General features: G+C 36.1%; 6 protein-coding genes across 6 annotated transcripts; 4 read left to right on the top strand and 2 right to left on the bottom strand.

Moving 5' to 3' along the window:
- Window positions 1–274: 274 nt before the first annotated feature.
- Window positions 275–2,239, top strand: LOC121794061 (DELLA protein GAIP-like). The gene is made up of 2 exons (XM_042192062.1): window positions 275–309; window positions 497–2,239. The coding sequence occupies exon 2, from the start codon at window positions 502–504 to the stop codon at window positions 2,026–2,028; it is 1,527 nt and encodes a 508-aa protein (XP_042047996.1). The 5' UTR covers window positions 275–309; window positions 497–501; the 3' UTR covers window positions 2,029–2,239.
- Window positions 2,240–2,923: 684 nt separating this feature from the next.
- LOC121795700 (calvin cycle protein CP12-1, chloroplastic-like) lies at window positions 2,924–3,351 on the top strand. The gene is made up of 2 exons (XM_042194278.1): window positions 2,924–2,934; window positions 2,976–3,351. Exons 1-2 carry the CDS (start codon window positions 2,924–2,926, stop codon window positions 3,349–3,351), a joined length of 387 nt encoding a protein of 128 aa, XP_042050212.1.
- A 418-nt stretch (window positions 3,352–3,769) lies between these two features.
- Window positions 3,770–5,166, bottom strand: LOC121797382 (bZIP transcription factor 53-like). The gene is made up of 2 exons (XM_042196136.1): window positions 4,955–5,166; window positions 3,770–4,785 (listed from the first exon to the last, which is right to left on the bottom strand). The coding sequence occupies exon 2, from the start codon at window positions 4,430–4,432 to the stop codon at window positions 4,016–4,018; it is 417 nt and encodes a 138-aa protein (XP_042052070.1). The 5' UTR covers window positions 4,433–4,785; window positions 4,955–5,166; the 3' UTR covers window positions 3,770–4,015.
- Window positions 5,167–6,894: 1,728 nt separating this feature from the next.
- Window positions 6,895–12,275, top strand: LOC121794470 (DNA replication licensing factor MCM7-like). The gene is made up of 15 exons (XM_042192644.1): window positions 6,895–6,992; window positions 7,074–7,141; window positions 7,235–7,294; window positions 7,392–7,615; window positions 7,945–8,122; window positions 8,211–8,333; window positions 8,413–8,502; window positions 9,001–9,143; window positions 9,724–9,901; window positions 10,077–10,268; window positions 10,348–10,520; window positions 10,687–10,890; window positions 11,122–11,287; window positions 11,515–11,736; window positions 11,987–12,275. The coding sequence occupies exons 1-15, from the start codon at window positions 6,962–6,964 to the stop codon at window positions 12,089–12,091; spliced, it is 2,157 nt and encodes a 718-aa protein (XP_042048578.1). The 5' UTR covers window positions 6,895–6,961; the 3' UTR covers window positions 12,092–12,275.
- A 270-nt stretch (window positions 12,276–12,545) lies between these two features.
- On the bottom strand, window positions 12,546–14,448 carry LOC121794471. Its single transcript, XM_042192645.1, has 7 exons — window positions 14,126–14,448; window positions 13,985–14,056; window positions 13,548–13,618; window positions 13,236–13,353; window positions 13,095–13,175; window positions 12,914–13,018; window positions 12,546–12,839 (listed from the first exon to the last, which is right to left on the bottom strand). Exons 1-7 carry the CDS (start codon window positions 14,243–14,245, stop codon window positions 12,759–12,761), a joined length of 648 nt encoding a protein of 215 aa, XP_042048579.1. The 5' UTR covers window positions 14,246–14,448; the 3' UTR covers window positions 12,546–12,758.
- A 1,799-nt stretch (window positions 14,449–16,247) lies between these two features.
- LOC121797127 (GTP-binding protein SAR1A-like) lies at window positions 16,248–18,273 on the top strand. Its single transcript, XM_042195857.1, has 3 exons — window positions 16,248–16,459; window positions 16,564–16,695; window positions 17,685–18,273. The coding sequence occupies exons 1-3, from the start codon at window positions 16,331–16,333 to the stop codon at window positions 18,003–18,005; spliced, it is 582 nt and encodes a 193-aa protein (XP_042051791.1). The 5' UTR covers window positions 16,248–16,330; the 3' UTR covers window positions 18,006–18,273.
- The last annotated feature ends 1,510 nt before the right edge of the window (window positions 18,274–19,783 follow it).

Here is a 19,783-nt window from a genome sequence, read left to right as displayed (position 1 = left end):
TACTGTCATTCAGCGTTATTATCAATTACACAACCTTGTCTTTTCATGGTATATGTGTTTCCATTTCTGCAATTTTAAATTTGAGGTTGATTGTGAAATATATGTAGCCATCACTGTACACCAAGCATAGAGAAATCTGCAGGCTCTAGACGGATGGATTGCACGTTACGTGCATTCAATATCATACTACGATATTGGTTGACTTTACAGATATAGACACAATATATCGTGTATAGTCACATAGTGCATAATGTTTTAGCCAAGAGACATTCTACAAGATCATTTTCACATTCTTGGCTTCATTTCCTTGTAAGCTTCTGTTTGTCCTTTTCATGTGTCAAATTCTTTAATATGATCCAATAATTAAACAGTGCTACTATATTATATGCTTATCATCCTAAGCTGGCCTAATTAGTTTCTGTATTTCTTTGTTCTTTTTATAAAGTTTTGCAACAAAATATCAAATCTTGTTATTTCCTTGATTTCTTTCCTCAAGGGCTGATGTCAAACGCCGTGTTCCAACTGAACGAGAGCGATCATGATCACGATGCAATATGGAGGATCAAACAATACATGGATGAGACCGCGTTCATGGACTTGTTTTCCTCCATTTTTGGACAAGAAAGCTCTTCTTGTGATACGGTGCAGAAGATGAACATGGTTGGTTTGGAGCCACCAAGATCAGAATTCAGCAAAGATGTGAAGGAAAAGCAGAGATTGAGGAAGCCTAGAGAAGGAGATTCAAAGATGAAAAACAGTTTTGATCAGAGATTGTCAATGGAGGAGATCTTGATGGTTGCTGGGGAGAAATTCATCCAATTTTCCACCAACAGAATTGATGGCATGTCTATGCTGTTCCACCCTTATGGCTCTTCAATCTCAGGCCTTTGTTCCGATGATGAGAGAGATGTGGAGATCATGCACACCCTTCTCTCTGCAGCAGATAATGTGGGGATGAAGCAGTTTGATGAAGCAGCTAGGCCGCTGGCTCGTTGCCAGGTGATGGCGTCTGAATCAGGCACCCCCGTGCAGCGCCTTGCCTGCTACTTCTCTGCAGCCCTGGAGCAAAAGATCAGCAGAGAATGTGGCATGGTGATCACCACGAGGAAAACAGACGGTGGTGGTCATCATGTAGGGCATGCATTAGGCACAGACAACGCGTTCTTGGCCTCGTACCAGCAGCTGCCCTTTGGCCAAGTAATGCAGTTTGTTGGAATGCAGGCCATCATAGAGCAAGTGAGAGGTGGTGGGAAGGTCCACCTGATTGATCTCCAGATCAGGAGTGGGATCCAATGGACGGCTGTGATGCAAGGGCTGTCAGACTCGCAGGTGCAACGTCTCAGAATAACTGCAGTAGGCCCAGCCGATCAAACATACATGGAGAAAACCGGCAGCAGGCTACAGAGCTTTGCTCAGTCTATGAACCTTCCCTTCTTGTTTGAGGTTGTCTACTTGCACGAGATGGATGCATTCAGCGAGGACCTCTTCAGCATCGAACCTGATGAGACCGTTGCAGTCTACTCCTTCTTGATGCTGAGGTCCATGATATCAAAGCCCAAGTCGTTAGAGACTGTGATGAAAGCGTTGGCGAGAATTAGGCCAGCTGTGATGGTGGTGAGTGAGGTCGAGGCAAACCACAACTCCCCGTCGTTCATAGACCGTTTCATGGAGGCCCTACTGTTCTACAGCGCGTATTTTGACTGCTTGGAGGAATGCATGGAGAGGGGCAATGAGTATAGGGCGATTCTTGAGGGGCGTTTCTTTGGGGAAGGGATCATGAACATAGTGGGAGCAGATGAGGAGGAGAGGGTGACGAGGAATGTGAAGCTGAGTGTTTGGAGGAAGTTTTTAACGAGGTTTGGGATGGTGGAGATCGCGTTGAGTGATTCGTCAAAGTATCAGGCAAGTCTTGTGGTGGAGCAGTTTGGGAAAGGGAGGTGTTGTGATCTTGAGTTTGATGGGAAGGGGTTGATTGTGGGGTGGAAAGGGACACCAATACAGTCTGTTACAGCTTGGAAGTTTTCATAGATTGGTGTGTGATGGAAATGTGTTTATTAAGAGTAGATTGTTTGTCTCATTCTTTAATGAAGAAAAGAGTGGTTCAAAGATCTGTGGCTGTATATATAGGTTTAATCCATTTCTTTCAACTGAAAAAACATCTCCCTTTTGTTGTTGTTGTTGATTTTGTCACAAGCTAGCTGTTCATTCAATTTGAGTAGTTGAATTAAGTGTATTAATTAAATATGCCTCTAAATAAATGTTTTTTTGGACTTGTAAAGAAAAATAATGTATGTTTCTCATTTCATATTTTGATACAATATACAATAACACGAGGGCAGATGATACATTTGAATCAAAAGGATTATATATACTTTAGTTATAGCGATATTCTTGACAAAGTTCGAATTGATGTGAATTCAACACTTAGATCCCTAAAATCAAAGTAGAAGTATGATGAAGAGAAACAAACATATGATATGAAAGCCAAAGCCCACACATGAAATTAGAACAAATCATAAATTGGAGACCGACATCGTCACATATAAGTTACAACCATTAGTAGAAAAGAAATATTAATGATGATTCTAGAACGAGTTGGAATAGAAAAATACGACCATTAAATAAAAATGATATTGTTCATGTCTTGAATCGTTTCAATACTTGTTTTAAAAATAGAGTTGTAAGCAATCGCGTTCTACCCCATTTTGCAACGATTTTCAGTTTTAGTAGTGGTGATAAAATAAAATAAAAAAGTGATTTGTTGCATTTGATGTATACTCCAAAACCAAATTCAAATTACTCCATAATTTGAATTATCACGCTGCGGTGGGCAATTGGAATGCATATTTTCATATTACAAAGCTCAAAGCAATAATTTCACCGGATATATGCTATAGATTTAATTATTAATCTAAAAGCAAAAATGATAAGGGTGTGATTTATAAACTTCAAATCACCCATTTGTCACCATCTAGAAAAATCTCTAGAGTGAGCATCACACCCACCCCAAAAAACTTCTCCAAACCAACAGATTCATCAAACTCTCACCTCATCAACCTTTCATTACCAACCACCCCATGGAGGAGGTGCACCGCCCGCCGAATAAACATCCGGCCAGCAGCAGCCGTCCCTGACGAGCTGTCGGGAAAGGTCGAGGAGAGTATCAAGCATGCACAGGAGGCTTGCTCGGAGGACCCTGTCAGTGGAGAGTGCAAGGCTGCATGGGACGAAGTGGAGGAGCTGAGTGCGGCAGCCAGTCATGCTAGGGACAGGCAGAAGGAAGCCGATCCATTGGAGAACTACTGCAAGGATAATCCTGAAACAGATGAGTGCAGAACTTATGATGACTAATACTGTGTTTCTTGATCACGGATTTTAGTTAAAGCCTTTCAATGAAACAAGGATCATGATTTGGGATTTATCAATGCTACATCGAAAGAATCAACCCCATAGATACATTATTTTATCTATCAGGTCTCAAAGTGTACATAGGCAACACACCTGCTGCTGCTGCATCTGAATAATAACATTGCTATCATCAAAACTCTAGATTTAACTTTTATACATATTCTTTTTATAACACATTCTCACGACGAGAGAATCAAGCATCATAAGCACAAACATATCTATAGCAGGTTAGCAACATTGCTGCTAGAGTACTAGCTAGCATAAAAAACACGAAAGAGAAGTGCATCTATGCAACAAAATTGCAGCTATCCGAATACTACTACTTGTGGATCTTTCAACTTCACAAAGATCAATCAATCAGTAGCATAAAGAAGAGGAACTTAATTCAATAGATTCCATGAGAATAGTGCAAATGATCATATCCAACAACAGCCTAATCTTTGCTGAGATAACAATTGTAGGACCAAAACATAAGACTTCGGCTCATTAGACCAAAACATGAGACCAAAACAATTGTAGGATCAAATCCAACAACAACCTAATAGTAAGAGGGAGAGGGAAAGTACAACATCAGCATGGATCATTGGAAACTTCCTTCACAACCATTTCAGCATTGGAACATATCAACAGAAGCAGGGGTAGACTGAATCGGGCAAGGCAGCTGCCACGGCTCGAGCAATGTATCCGGGATGTCCGGAATATCAATCACGAGGCCGCTCACCTCAGACGCAATCTGAAGTACACAATTGAGCGACCTGAGGCGGTCAGTGAGTTCAGAAATCCGAGCCCTCAGCACATTATTGTTGGACGCAACGTCTAAGTGCAGATTAGTAGTGGCGTCAATCATCTGACTCAGCTTCTTGTTCTCCTCCTTTATACGGCCCTCCTCTCCAATCAGCTCATCCAAGCGTTGCTGCTTCTTCATCCGAGATCTACGTGCTGATTCGCGATTAGACAGCTTGCGCTTCCTTTTTCTTTCATCACAATCAGAGCCCGGGATCGTTGGCAATTTTTTTGAAGCCATTCCTCGAATGTTATTTACAATCAAATAATTTTCACTAACCCCTAATCCCCTATAGCAGTTTTCACTCGGTCTGATCCGCTAATATCGGGAATTGAATGATTGAAGAAAGCAATAAAAAAATGAAATGAAAGTGATACAGTAGAACAAAATTAGGGCTTAGCGTGCAAATTCATAGAACCAATAGAGGAAAACTACCGAAAACGAGTGAAGAATTCTAATCTTATGCATCAGCATAGCCAATGTTAGATTAAAACCCTCATAACCTTATCGAAAAGAGCTCAAATTCAAGGCCAATTAAAAAAAGTCAATAAAATCTCTAAATCACAAATCAGACGCTCCGATGAGAAACCAATCTGCAGATGAAATGAGAAACAAAAATTACACACCGATCATAGAATCAAAACCAGTTTTCAATAATTCAATTAGGCACATGAATAAAGATAAAACGCCCAGAAACTCAACATTAAAGCAAACAAACAAACAAACAAGAGAAAGAAATAAGAAAGGGGAAATGAGACTAACCTTACTACGGCGAGTTGCAAAAGCTGGCGAAAGAAGTTTAGCCGGGTAGAGGAGTGTGGTATTTATAGGTAAAGGCGATCTGATTCTGGGGTTTTTAAAAATTAAATAAAAAAAATGAAAATCTAGAAGAGTTGAATTTGGATTTATTTTTGATGGAGAAAGAGTGGCGTCGGTGTGCGTGGGGCGTGGCGTCGTACATACGTACTCTGAAACAGACAGCTAATAAATGACGGAATCTTCGCTCTAAAATATGCAAATTTCGCACACCACATTTTTCACAGTAGCGTCTCACTATATCCATCCTCCTCGAAAAATAAAACATTTGAAATAGTACTGGAATTAATCTTAAAATAAACATAATTATTAAAAAAAAATTGATTAGGGCATAAGATATTTTTTTAATTTCTCAAATTCAACTACAAAAAATTACAAATTTTTATTAGGATGCCAGGAAATGGAATTAAGGTTTGACGATTTCAGATCTAAGGTTGGCGTGGATGGATTACACCAGACGACGAGAACGATGATGGCTACGTACGAGACAAAGTAAGCAATGATGATCAATTGGAGCAGCGAGGACTGATGGTTCGAGTAGTGTTGATTGCAGTGGTGATCTAGTTATAACAAATGGTGCTTGGGTTAGGTAGGCCACAAGTATTAGAAAACATATAGCAACGGTGGGTAGAATGCAGTGATGACGGATGAAAATGTAATTTTGCATCTTGATCCATAAAATAATACTCAATTTGTCTCCTAAAAATAGAAAATTTAAAAACAATGCAAATTTTAACACAAAATTGGTAAATAAAAGATAGACAAAAAGAAGCATTGATTGAATTATTATTAGCGAATAATGAAGCTCAAGTAATTATAAATAAAAAGTTAAAAAAATAAAAGTTGATTAATTTTGGCGGCCGGACGGCAAAATGAATTTTTTTAGGAATGAAGGGAGTAATTTATCTGTTCACAATTAATAGTAATGTTTTTTTCATTTTGGCATATCTACAAAAGAATTAGTCTCCTTCAATTTTGATAACATGACACACCACTTTCTTTTTCTCTTGCTCTTTCAGCTATTTATCTTTTACTTCTATTTAATTTTACATTATAAACTGTGTAGTTTATTAACAAAATATTAATATTTGACAAATGAAATGAGTAATACTCCCTCCGTCCTAGGATATTTGATTGATTTCTTTTTTTGCACTCGTTTTGAAAAAATTACAATAAATAGTTAGAGTCAATAAATAGTAATGTAAAAGTAAGAATAATGTAGATGGAGTTTTCTCTACATTATTCTCGCTTTTACATTACTATTTATCCAATCTAACTTTTTATTGCAATTTTTTCAAAACGAGTGCAAAAAAGAAGTCAATCAAATATCTTGGGATGGAGGGAGTATAATTTATCAATTCTTTTATTTAAATTTGTATTCTCATTTGCCAAATAAAAAACCAATACTAACATTATTTTATTTTATTTTGATTTTATCTTCTAGGCAACGATATCAATAGAGAGCCTTAAACATCTTAGTTTGCACTTTAATTAAAATAGTTAGAAACGCTGAAAGTGGAAGAGAAATATAATTTGATACATTTACTCATACATCTCTTACAAAACAAATATAATTTAATAGTACATTTAGTCATACTTCTCTTACTAATAAATGAATTATAAGTCATCACCAAATGTATTAAGTAGAGACTTCCAAATCTACGGGTGTAGATACGTAATGCCTATAATTTTTTTTTAATTAGATTTAATTCACACAAATTGCACCGAACTATAATTTCCAGAAATCCAAGGGCTTCGCAATGCAATTATAGAAAATGATAATATGGGGACCTAACTGCAATTTGTTTACCTCTCTCTTCCCGCCAAAACCTCCACCCTATATTACTCTACCTTCTGCCGCTCGTCATTTTGCCGCCAATATCCAACTGCTGCTCATCGCTCCACCACTCTCTCTCTCACACGCACAATCGAGCAAACGCGGACGCTGCCGTCATGAACGAACTTGACTTCAAGCAAGATAGAGGCAAGCCAACCGCCCCCCGTCTTAGCATTTTCGTGCGTCTATTTGTTTTGTTTGAAATTTACATCTTATTCTGAACTGCAGAAATTGCGAAGGATTTCCTTACTAACTTCGTTGATGCGAACGGCGAATCCAAATATATTGACATCCTTGTGAGACTTCACTGCTTCTTCACCTCATTAATAAATTGAAGTTCACCCCTCCCCCCTTCTTTAATGACAGTTTCGTTTTAATCTCTTTCCCAGCAAGATGTAGCTAATCGGAAAACTAAGGTCGTTCAGATTGAGCTCGAAGATCTAGTCAATGTAAAAACTTTATGCTCATCGTATGCTAGTCTCATTAATTTGGGTGTAGTAGCTCGCTCTGACTTAGGGTTTTGTTTTCTGTGATGAAAAAAAACAGTATAAGGATTTGGATGAGGAATTTCTGAGGCGCGTCACTGAAAACACGCGGAGATATATTGGGATATTTGCCGATGCAATTGATGAGCTGCTTCCGGAACCAACTGAGGTGCTTCCGGATGACGAAGATGATGTTTTTATGACTCAGAGGGTTGTGGAAGGAAATGACTCCGCTGGAGCTTCTGACCCCCAAAAGAAGATGCCTCCTGAAATTAAAAGATTTTAGTAAGTTTTGCTGATTACGTTTGCTTTAATTTAATTAATTTTTAATTTGTTAGCGCTGCTGATTTGTAGTTAATGTAAAAAAATACTATGACAGCAGAAAATGGTTTGTTCTATGCAGTAATTGGGAAATTTTTGAGAATGCTATGTTAGGGCAAATTTACTTTCATGCGTGTTTTTATAGTGTTTTGGTGGTGTCTAGTATCGTCACCAGTTGTTAGTCTAGTTGGTAGACTGGTAGTTATGGAGTCCAAAAAAGAAAAATGGAGACTTTTACTTGTCTGCTAATTTGCAAGGATGGTGGAAGTAACATTTTGCCTTTGTTATATCAGCGAAGTATATGTTAAGGCATCTCCAAAAGGGAGGCCTTTCACGATCAGGGAGGTTAAAGCTTCAAATATTGGCCAGCTTGTAAGGATATCCGGCATTGTAACACGATGCTCGGATGTCAAACCGCTAATGCAGGTTGCTGTCTACACGTGTGAGGAGTGTGGATTTGAAATCTATCAGGTTTTATTTTCGGTTCCCAATTTATTCTGAATTCTGGTACCCCTACGACTTCATTAAGTTGATGAGCGAATTTTTACATGTGACACAGGAAGTTACCGCTCGAGTATTTATGCCTCTATTCGATTGTGTTTCTGAACAATGCAAAACAAACCATGCGAAAGGGAAGCTCATCCCCCAACTCAGAGCATCAAAGTTTTTGAAGTTTCAGGAGGTCTGCATTTCATTGTGGTTTATGATCATTACTACTCTGAAGGGATTTCTTCCCCTAAATGTTCTAATATACTTTTCAGGCCAAAATTCAAGAGCTAGCTGAACATGTTCCAAAAGGTCACATTCCCCGATCAATGACTATACATTTTAGAGGAGAGCTTACCAGAAAGGTCAGCAAGTGAAGCTTAAACGCTATTTATATCAGACGTGCATTGTAATAGACTAATAGTAGTAAGCCTGATTTGCGCACATAGTGTACAAGGTTTATCTATGTGTGCCATATGTTTCTTGGGATTTTATATGACAGCTGTCACAGATATGAGTGCCTAGGTTATTTGAATTCCACATTTTGCATGTAAACTTGGGAAAATATCACAGCTCATGTTCGTTGATATCTTCTAAAGTGTTACAGAGTGCATATTTCATTCTGTGGCATCTTTATTTATGAAATGAAAGACATTAGACAAGAGTTTAAAAGCACAACTGTTTAGTTCAAGCCTAACCATAAACTTGACCCATTTCTCAATTTGATAGATTTGGCTGTACAACATCCTTCTTGTCTGTTTTTCTATATTATCCTTCTCTTTAGCTTTACTTTTGTTTCAGCTGTGTATTGTTTTTCACCATCTTATTAATCTTTATACTCTATAATATCTGTAATACTTCAGGTTTCTCCTGGTGATGTTGTAGAGTTATCAGGAATATTTCTTCCGATTCCATATGTTGGGTTTAGGGCAATGCGAGCTGGCTTAATTGCTGATACTTACTTGGAAGCAATGTCCGTCACCCACTTTAAGAAAAAATATGAAGAGTAAGTTTTTGTAGTTTTGCATCAATTCCATAAATTTTCATGTCCTAGTCCAATGTTTTTGTACAGAGTAATTCGCTTGCATGCATGTGCACTGAACGCATTAAAATAAAAATTACTACACTTCTTATAGCTTAAGGTTAATAGCTAATAATTTATTTTTATTTGCACGGATAGGTAGTAGGTACAGCTAATGCACTCTAATTACAGATTTTTTAAAATTCGAGTTTTTTTTAAAATAAAATTATGGTTAGTAATATCCCAAATGGACATTGAAAGGAATAGGTAGCCATTATTGAACAGAGATCCTTGTCATGCCACCTTCATTCCTTGTCCATGAAATGAGTAACTAGAGCAATTCAATATTCTTTGTATTAATTTTTTCCCTCGACTCACTCTAGATTCTGGGTTGAATAAGAAACTTGAGGTATCATCTAATCTAATTAAAAGCAACTGCCTTACCAGATACTTTCTTACCAGTTTGTTCAGAGGAATATTGTGAATTTCCATTTGTCAGTTAAATATCTAGTGAGCACAATAAATAACATGAAAATCTAACGTTGATTTTAATCTTTAAATGCAGCTATGATCTTAGAGGGGAGGAGGAGGAGCAAATTGCTCGATTAGCTGAGGATGGTGATATCTATAACAAACTGTCACGATCATTAGCCCCTGAAATTTTTGGACATGAAGATATTAAGAAGGCACTTCTTCTTCTCCTAGTTGGTGCTCCTCATCGAAAATTAAAAGATGGGATGAAGGTATTACCTGTGTAGATGCACTTTGCACCTACTAAATTCCATTATGTTTTAATTATCCAAGTGGATGTATGAATCTTCTTGTCCCGATCAAAATTTATATAATGTCTGCATATTTTAATGTTATTTTTACTTTATCATGCTTTAGTAAAATGAAATTCCCTCATTTATAATGCAGATTAGAGGAGACCTACACCTATGTTTGATGGGTGATCCTGGTGTTGCAAAGAGTCAGCTTCTGAAACACATAATCAATGTTGCACCAAGAGGTGTGTATACAACTGGCAAGGGAAGTAGTGGAGTTGGTCTGACTGCAGCTGTTCAGAAGGATCCAGTGACAAATGAAATGGTTTTGGAAGGCGGAGCTCTGGTGAGTGCTTTTTCATTGAAACCATTAGGTTATCTCTTTCTTTCATTGTACAGTTATACCTAACCACCATATCTATCAGGTACTGGCAGATATGGGTATTTGTGCCATTGATGAGTTTGACAAAATGGAGGAATCTGATCGTACAGCAATACATGAAGTAATGGAACAGCAAACAGTGAGCATTGCAAAAGCTGGAATCACTACATCCTTGAATGCACGGACTGCTGTTCTTGCTGCTGCTAATCCTGCCTGGTACCTGATTTGTAAACTCAATGCAGCTTGTACTCCGTATTGAATCTATTTATGTTAGTTCAATAAATGATATGGAACTAATCATCAAGTTTTTTCTAATAGTTATGTGCGAGGTATTCCAGATGTTAACTTTGATGTTTTACAACTCAACTTTCTTTTGTTGCAGGGGTAGATATGATCTAAGGAGATCACCTGCTGAGAATATTAATCTTCCTCCAGCTCTTCTGTCAAGGTTTGATCTTCTGTGGTTGATCTTAGATCGAGCAGATATGGATACTGATCTTGAAATGGCTCGGCATGTTCTCCATGTACACCAAGCAAAAGAATCTCCAGATCTTGGCTTCACTCCTCTTGAGCCATCTCTCCTTAGGTAAGTATGCTATAAACATTTACAGTAACTTCGCTGTTGGAGATGAATCTAATTTCCCCAGTCAACTTTATTGTATATATGAAAAATGAGTTGTGTTAGTTTCTCTCCTGGAGCTAAGGTCTGCTAACCATGTTATGTGTACATTAGGATGCAAGGTCATCAATGTGTCTGACTCATATCTGTTGGAAGTTATTGCTGTCATGTGTTAACCTAATGTGTTGTGATTATCAGGGCATATATTTCAGCTGCAAGAAAACTGTCTCCTACTGTACCAAGGGAATTAGAGGAATATATAGCTAGTGCATATTCAAGTATCAGGCAGGAAGAAGCAAAATCAAATGCTCCACACACGTATACAACCATCAGAACTCTTCTCAGCATTCTGAGGATATCAGCTGTAAGTTTCTTTATTGACAGCTGAAATATTGTAAGAAGGGGAATCTTTGGAATAGTTTTGCCCATGAGTCAACAATTTGTGCTGCTTTGTGGCTTAAAAAAATGAAGTTTTCAACCTTAGACAATCTTCGTTTCACTATATTTTCAATATAGACCACAAACTTAACACACTTAAATTGTACCTTAGAATAATCTCTAACATGACAGATGGTACTTTTCTATATTCAGGCTCTGGCTAGACTCCGATTCTCTAATGATGTAGCTCAGAGTGATGTGGACGAGGCTCTTAGATTAATGCAAATGTCGAAGTTCTCATTATATTCAGATGACCGCCAACGGTCTGGTCTGGATGCAATATCTGATATTTATTCGATCTTACGTGATGAGGCTGCAAGAGCTAACAAAACAGATGTAAGCTATGCCCATGCCCTCAACTGGATCTCAAGAAAGGTCAGTTTCTATAATGTAGTAACAAGTACTCTTAGACTTGCCAAATTAGAACAGCAGTAAAAATATCAGGTCCAAGTTGATCTGTGACACCTTTAGCCTGAATGTGACTTCTGTAGTACGTGAGTTGATTATAATGGGAACTAGAAATTATGCCTCTCTCTTCTTGGAACTCATACTACTCGGAATGTTTCAATTATCTGGTATTATATGCTGGATATGTATCTGATTGTTTAAATCTCGGTTTAACCAGGGATACAGCGAAGCCCAGCTCAAAGAATGTTTAGAGGAATATGCAGCCTTAAACGTGTGGCAGATCCATCCAAACACCTTTGACATTCGCTTCATTGATGCTTAGTTGAGGAGTGTGATATAGTTTGTTATGTATTGCTACCGATAACTGTCTGGCTATTGTTGGTCAGTAGTGTCAAGCTTAGCTAGATAGCTATTGTAGATGCCAGAAATTGCTGTTCTGTAGATGCTTAAATTATTTGCTGATATGTGAATCTCTACCTTTTTTTCTAAGAAGTCTGTTTTATTTTGTGGATGAGAGAGATAAGATTGAAAGAAGTGAATCAATTGAAAGATGGTTGAATAATAAATTCAGCTTTATTTCAATTAGATTATTCGAATACAGTTGAGCTATCCATAACAAGTTTAACAACTCTGATTAAATATTACCGAATTTGCTTACATTTATAAAAAATATGACAATTAACTTATTGATGATATGTAGGACCTATGTGAGTATTAATTTTGCATTCTCCATAAAAGTGAAATCACATGCAGTTTGTTGAGTGCCAGCCAGGTTGTTATAAAGAAAATCAAAAGTGTTTAGGGCTCTAATTAACTTGCATTTCAAGTCCCCTTTTTAAATTTCTGGTAGCCTTTCATTTTCCATATCTATTGCTAACCAACTGATAATAGCAATATAGCATTTTTCAATCTAAGAAAGGTAAACATATTCCTTTTTGTCTTTCTTTCTTTCCTTCCAATTTTCCTTGTATCAGTATAGCGTTTTTCGTCTATACATTATCATCCCCGTCTATATCTTGCTCATCTTCACTCACTTCATCGCTAGAGCTCAATGGATACGAGCCAGGATTCTGAAACACGGAAACAGAAGATGTCAAAAATATTTATTCGGAAAAACCATTCTGATTCTAAGATGCAGTTTTACCTGATAATAGCATTGATGGTTGATAATGGTGTTGTGGATTACTTCTGTTAACCAAAATAGCATGTACATTGGAACAATTATGCCTGTGGCCTTAACTAGAAATACCTGCACAAATACCACAATTCGTCGGTAACATGAAAACATAACAGAGAAATCGAGCTTTTATAGCGCAGGTGCTCACAGTAACGACTGAGAACTGGTAGCCTTGTGTTCCTCCACTTTTAGTATCAAACAAATTCTTCACCAGAAGCAGAATGGTGAACTGCACCAAACGAAACGGTTAAAAACACATCATAAATATGGCATAATAGCAAAGACTTACAACGAGAGCCAACGATCTACGAGAAGCAGCAAATGCTGCAACACATCTCCTGCAGTACTCAGGTTCAAATATTTCTTCAATGCTCTCCACTTCACCGTCGTTTATTGCAACAAACAAACTTCAACAATAAAAAATATTTAATGCTCAACAATATTATTGTTATATATGTAACACTAAATAGGACATAACTGTAAAAGGGGGGAGAGGGAATATTAAAGGCGGGCCTTTAAATTCAGGACCTGACTATAAATAAAATAAAAGGTCTATCAAACTGCATTAATGAAATAATGGATGAAATTGAATTGATTGTACCTTATGGTTTCTGCTGTGTGGATTATCTCCTGCTGCTTCTTAGCTGGAGCACTGTAACCAGGTTTAAATTTCTGGATTTTTTACCAAAAAAGCAATACTAAGGGGTTAAAAAATGGTAAATGAAAAATATAGTATGTATGCACAACAGCACAAGGCTTTAATTTCAAATTTGACAGCAAATATTGAAAAACTTATAGGAAAGCAACCTAACATGAAATGTAGATAGAAAAGCAAACTATTCATTCCACCTTTCTCTTCTTCAACTTTTGTTTAAGCTGGGAAACTCACACACACACAAAAATTCCCATTGAAAGGTGAAACATATAGAGTGAAAATAATTTTAACCCAAACTACCCAAATAAAAGAATGATCTTCGTAGGGTTGATTCCATGATGATCATGATAAATAACAAAAAAAAAACAAAGATTTTTTTTTACCTGTAAGCAAATTTCACAAGTAGTATTGCCCTTTTCATCACACCATCTCTGTATGCAATATCTGTGAGCAAACTGAAAAACACAAACTCGGTTAAATATTAAAAACACAGAGAGAAAAAAAAGACTGTTTTTAAAGAAAACCTTGAGTGTTCCAGAACAATCACAAGGCGATTCCAAGGTCTTGCAGCTTTCCACTTCTTTTTCATGGCAAATTCTACAACATTTGTAGCCATCATCTATCAATAACATAGAACCACTCATCTTTACTTTCAAAACCTTGTTTTCACACAGTGTTTGGTGTGTTGTGTACTCAGTTTAGGGGGAGAGTTGTCAACTTAAATATGCAAGCAGAGTAGTGGAGGAGTGAAAAATCCCAAAACTGCCCTTTACAAGATTCTCATTAAATCATTATTTTCAGTCAAATAATAGAAAATACAGAGTTAGTATCTTCATTTTTGAAAAAAAAACTAAATTAATGTGTAGGATTTGCATCACTGATATCATACCACCACCAATCACTGTATGAGATGCAAAAATATTTAATCATGTTTGCAATTTATATGATTGTATAATTCATTGCTTAAGAAGTTATCATATACATGTCGTGTAAAAATAAAATTTTTCCAAGTGTGTAATGTGTGCATGTGTTGTTGTTTGAATATTATGGCCCCATATGCCTCAGCAAAGGCGTGCTATTTCAAAATCTCGCCCATACTCTGCAAAAAAGCAATGATTCTCCTTAAAGATTAAGAAAAAAAAGAGATTATGCCAATAATTAATATTGGGTGAGGTATTAGTTAATTTGTAGATAAGGGCATCAATGTCACTTTTCAACCTTTCTATCTTCATTTAAACTTCGTAGTCATAGGATGGGTGGTTTTTGTGAATTTTCTTAATATCAATTTAATACGTATGAATTGGGAATTAGAGAGCGATTTCAGTAAGAACTTTTTTTAAACGAGAACTTCGAAACTGGAAATCATGCGTACATTAATTTTCTTACACTAGTATCAGTAGATATCACTAGTATATAAGTTCCAGATATTCGGTGAATAACTGATATTCATGAATCATCGAATTAATATTGAGTTAGATACCCTCTCCGTTCCACAAGAATATGCACTCTTTCTTTTTTAGTTCGTCCCACAAGAATATGCATTTTCTAATTTTGGAAAGTCTTTTCTCTCTAATGAGGTGAGACTCATTCTCCACTAACAATACTTTAATTACTTTTTCTCTCTACATCACTCTCATTTTACCAATTTTACATTAAAATCAGTGCCGAACCCAAAGTGCATATTCTTTGAGGACAAATGAAATATGTTTTTACGATGTCAACTGATATAAATATTTACGAACTGGCATAGTTATGTGTTCTGACTTTAAGAAACGTTCTGAAATCGAACTTGGATGATCTAATCACGTTACATTTGTTCCAAACTAGACTATCTAAAGAAACTAATCAAAATTTTTGTATATTCGTGAAAGAAAAATTATCAGAAAAATCACGAATTTTGGTCAAATGTTTATTCGTCTTGCAATTTTGAAATTCATACGTAAAAAATTTGAATTTTAGTAATATTTTTCTCAATTTTTCCGTTACGAAAATCTTATTTTTCTATTTGTAATATGTTGTTGATTTGACATACATACATTTGAAATTGATAATATGATTAAGTTATTTACTAAGTATATTGTGAAATGATTAAAATTAATTTTTGTAGAACTTTTTTTTGGATGCAACATTAGATACAATCACTCAAAATAGATTCATGGAGAATTTTGAGAAAAGTGCTAAAATTCATTATTTTTACAAATTATTTTTAAAATAATAAACCAGAAGTTAACAAAAATTGTTAAATAAACCAGAACTTTAACCAAAAATCACGATTTTCATGGTAATTTTTCTTTCATAAACTATCAAATTATAAAACTCACAAACCAATAAGTATAATTGTAAAACTCACATGTAATGTGAATTAAATATTTTGGTTAAAAATATAGGTGTCAATTGATTAGTAATGGAGACCGTTATAATGAAGCCATTGTAGAGGTATTAACAATGCATGTGGTTTATGTAAAAAAGAAAATTAAAATGGGAAATATTGGATTCAAAACGATTAAATACTCCATTTTGGTGAAAACAACCCGACCCGACCAAGCGATCCAACCAATGAAAGGGACACGTCACACGTGAACCACGTAATTCATAGTATTTATTTAATTAATTAGTTATTTTTATTCATTTCCCCCAAATTGTGAGTCGAGATTACTACCACTACGGCAGTACCTCCGCCACCATCAATTTCTCCGCCTCAATCAAACGAGATCTTCCGCTGATCATCCATGTTTCTGTTGGACTGGTTTTACGGCGTTTTGGCTTCGCTCGGTTTATGGCAGAAGGAAGCTAAGATCTTGTTCCTCGGCCTCGATAATGCCGGCAAAACCACGCTCCTTCACATGCTCAAGGATGAGGTCTTCTTCCTTCCTCCTTTTTTGATTCATTCTTTTTCTCTTTCTATTTTTAGGTTTTTTGGTTCGATTAATTATCTTTATGGTGGAATTGTGCTTTGATTCAGAGATTAGTGCAGCATCAGCCGACGCAATATCCGACCTCGGAGGAGCTCAGTATTGGCAAAATTAAGTTCAAAGCTTTCGATTTAGGAGGTCATCAGATCGCTCGTAGAGTCTGGAAGGACTATTATGCTAAGGTCTAGTTGATTCAGTCTGTTTTGCTTATTGTGCTTTTGATGCTAAAATAGACGGGGTTCGCCATCTTCCAATCAATGAGTTAACGAATTTTTTTTAATGGCTTTGCTAGAAATTAGAAGGGATTGTTCCTAAGGTTTCATCTGTGTTTCCTGGAATTCGTCAAGTCATATTTTGATTAAGATGTACTTATTGTTTCCATGGTGTGAAGGATCCTAATTTTGAAGCTACTAGTGTTTGCTGGATATTTGAGCTTTGTATTGCGAAATAAGTTCTCTACTTTCAGTTACCTGAAACTGTCTATCCCTTGCTTGCTAGTGGAGTTGATCAGTTGATTATCCCTGATTAAAGATATCTCTGGTATTGGAACTTCTAAGGTTAAGATATGTCTTTTTCTCATTCCCGTGTTATCACAATAATAAGCTAAAATGTTGGAAACACATAAAATGCCAGTTTAACAGTTATAAGCTGTTTGTTCTTCTTTTAGTTTATACCTTCGGGCTTTTCTATAATTTATGTAACTAAAATAAAATACACTGATGTAATTTATAGACATATACAAATTGGCTTCGTGAGATGCTTCCCGTAACACCTCAACATGTACAGTGAAAGATAGAAACCAAGACATGTACAGCGGTCGTCACACTGCTAGTGCAAAACTAGTTAATGAGATTGGACTATTCATATTTGGTACAGTGTAATCAATATTAGAAGCCTTGAGTTGTGATGGGGTTGAGGCTATATTCACTGCTTTGAAATATATTGAGTCGTTAAATGTAGCCATGGGAAACCTATGGACCTACAGTTGTAAGTGAATCTAATTTTTGTTTACTGTATAGGAAAGCACAAACCATTTGATTAGATTACCATGTAAGGAAGTGCTAAACTTCATAAAGATTGCTCTTCTCGTCAATATTTGATGATTCAAGCACTTTAAAACCCAAGGAGATCTATTAGTATATAATAACAAACATGTGTTGTGGTCCTGCAGGTTGATGCAGTAGTTTACTTAGTGGATTCCTATGACAAGGAGCGTTTTGCCGAGTCTAAGAAAGAACTAGATGCACTACTTTCTGATGAGGCCCTTGCCACTGTCCCATTTCTCATTTTAGGAAACAAGATCGACATACCGTATGCTGCGTCTGAAGATGAATTGCGTTATCACCTTGGCTTGACAGGTGTAACAACTGGTAAAGGGAAGGTTAACCTTGCAGATTCTAACGTGCGCCCTCTGGAGGTATTCATGTGCAGCATTGTGCGGAAAATGGGTTATGGTGATGGTTTCAAATGGGTTTCTCAATATATTAATTAAGTTTGCCGCCATAAATTCGTCTTTCTTGAAGAAGATGGGAAGAATTGCTCCTCTCCAAAAGGATCGAATATGAAATGGATAGAAGATTTATTTCTTTCAGGTTGGTTTGATATGATAGTTGTTAAAACTTATACAGTGTCCTTCAAATTTGTAAGGTGAAATTCCTCTGCATCTGCTCTGTACAATTCTTATCTGAAATTTGGTTGTGTATGGGGAGTTAATGCTAGATAAATGGAATATATCATATCTTTGTGTCTGTTTCTAGAAAGTAATGTTGTTTTTCTGTTTGAATCTCTTACTGATACCTCTTGGAAACAACACTCTGCTGAGCTTCCAGTGTCATTCTATTTAGCTGTTGATGGAGTAATCCATTAGTATATTAGTTGGGTGAGATGCCTCCTCCTTAGATGGTATAGCTTTTAAGAAGTGTTACTTGTCTCATTAACACTGAGTTGATGTGAATTTTGAAATTAATGGGGGTTTCAATAACTGGTTATTAAAAAAATGGGATATATTACCTCTTGCTCTTACAATTGAGTCCCTAGTGGCAGAACTGACCAATCTTCATTGAAATTGTTCTGAGGATTGTCATGTGTCTTCTTTTGGACTGATGCTTGAACGCTGAAATGGTGGTCACGAAGTTTTCATGATAATAAATGTGTGGTCATCACATATCAGAGATGAAAAGCTGAAGAAGCTTTGAAGTGCTGGCAAAGTTCACCATCTTAATTGTGTATGGTGGTGAGAAAACAGGGAAACAAGGTCGTTTCATGGTTATAACTCAGATTTTTTTGCAAGGGTAATAGACTAATAGTAGACCTGCGTAGTTGTAGAAAGGGTTTATAAGGTGATTTAGTCAGTCCTTTTTCCCCCTTAATTTTTTCAATTAAATTTGCGTTATTAGATTTTCATTTACATTTTGATAACCTATTCACATCTATATAGTATATAGTGCATGTTTTATAGTAGAAGTCTACTTTTTTTTTGGGTTTAGAAATAAAGCAGCTAGAACTAGGTATGCACACGGTTCAAAAACCGCTGGTTCCGGTTGGGTTTAGAAATAAAGCAACTAGAACTAGGAATGCACACGGTTAAAAAACCGCCGGTTCCGGTCACGGTTCAGAAATTGCTTGAACCTGAACCGGCCCGGATAGGTTTTTGGCGGTTCTGGTTAAAAAAACCACCAGTTCCGGCAGCCGGTTCGGCGGTTCGTTTTTTTTTTCTTTTGTCTTTTTAGTCTTTATTTATTTATTAAATGTGTGTAAATAAAATTCAAACGAAAATTGCACTTTTATTGATATAAATTTAGACAAGGCTACAAGTTACCACGATTACAATTTACGAAAGACTTTTTAATTGTGTATTTTTATCATTATTATACAAATTATAATTGTGTATTTTTATCATTATTATACAAATTATATTAAATGTTGTTTTTTTTGCACATTTTAATCAATACATTGAGAAAAATGAACAACATACCTACTGATCTATATTTTAATCCAATTATTTGAACACGTCAACATTCTATAAATATACAAATTATGAGCAACAAGCAAAATACAAATTTAATTAAACTATTCTAACTAAACTATTAGTTGATGCTATTATTATCTATAAATTTGTCTTAGAAAGAGAATTATTATGTAGTGTTGTTTTGTAAGTTAAAGAAGAGAGTAAAGTAAGAGAGAGGGAAAATTAGAGATAGAGTTATTTCTATTTTAAGAAACGTTTTATTTTTAATGGGATAACCAAAAAAGAAAAGTATTTCATACATA

Source organism: Salvia splendens, chromosome 3 (assembly GCF_004379255.2).
Source record: "Salvia splendens isolate huo1 chromosome 3, SspV2, whole genome shotgun sequence".
In the NCBI taxonomy this organism is placed as follows: domain Eukaryota; kingdom Viridiplantae; phylum Streptophyta; class Magnoliopsida; order Lamiales; family Lamiaceae; genus Salvia; species Salvia splendens.
This window is presented reverse-complemented; position numbering and strand designations above follow the sequence as displayed.

Coding starts and splice junctions, on each gene's coding strand:
- LOC121797382 (XM_042196136.1), bottom strand. CDS start 4,432: ATGGCTTCAAAAAAATTGCCAACGATCCCGGGCTCTGATTGTGATGAA.
- LOC121794061 (XM_042192062.1), top strand. CDS start 502: ATGTCAAACGCCGTGTTCCAACTGAACGAGAGCGATCATGATCACGAT.
- LOC121797127 (XM_042195857.1), top strand. CDS start 16,331: ATGTTTCTGTTGGACTGGTTTTACGGCGTTTTGGCTTCGCTCGGTTTA. Junction 16,460..16,563: donor TTCACATGCTCAAGGATGAG/GTCTTCTTCCTT, acceptor GCTTTGATTCAG/AGATTAGTGCAGCATCAGCC. Junction 16,696..17,684: donor GGAAGGACTATTATGCTAAG/GTCTAGTTGATT, acceptor GTGGTCCTGCAG/GTTGATGCAGTAGTTTACTT.
- LOC121794471 (XM_042192645.1), bottom strand. CDS start 14,245: ATGAGTGGTTCTATGTTATTGATAGATGATGGCTACAAATGTTGTAGA. Junction 13,619..13,984: donor CTTGTGAAATTTGCTTACAG/GTAAAAAAAAAT, acceptor TAAAAAATCCAG/AAATTTAAACCTGGTTACAG. Junction 12,840..12,913: donor ACCATCAATGCTATTATCAG/GTAAAACTGCAT, acceptor TCCGTGTTTCAG/AATCCTGGCTCGTATCCATT.
- LOC121794470 (XM_042192644.1), top strand. CDS start 6,962: ATGAACGAACTTGACTTCAAGCAAGATAGAG. Junction 7,616..7,944: donor CCTGAAATTAAAAGATTTTA/GTAAGTTTTGCT, acceptor TTGTTATATCAG/CGAAGTATATGTTAAGGCAT. Junction 11,288..11,514: donor GCATTCTGAGGATATCAGCT/GTAAGTTTCTTT, acceptor TTCTATATTCAG/GCTCTGGCTAGACTCCGATT.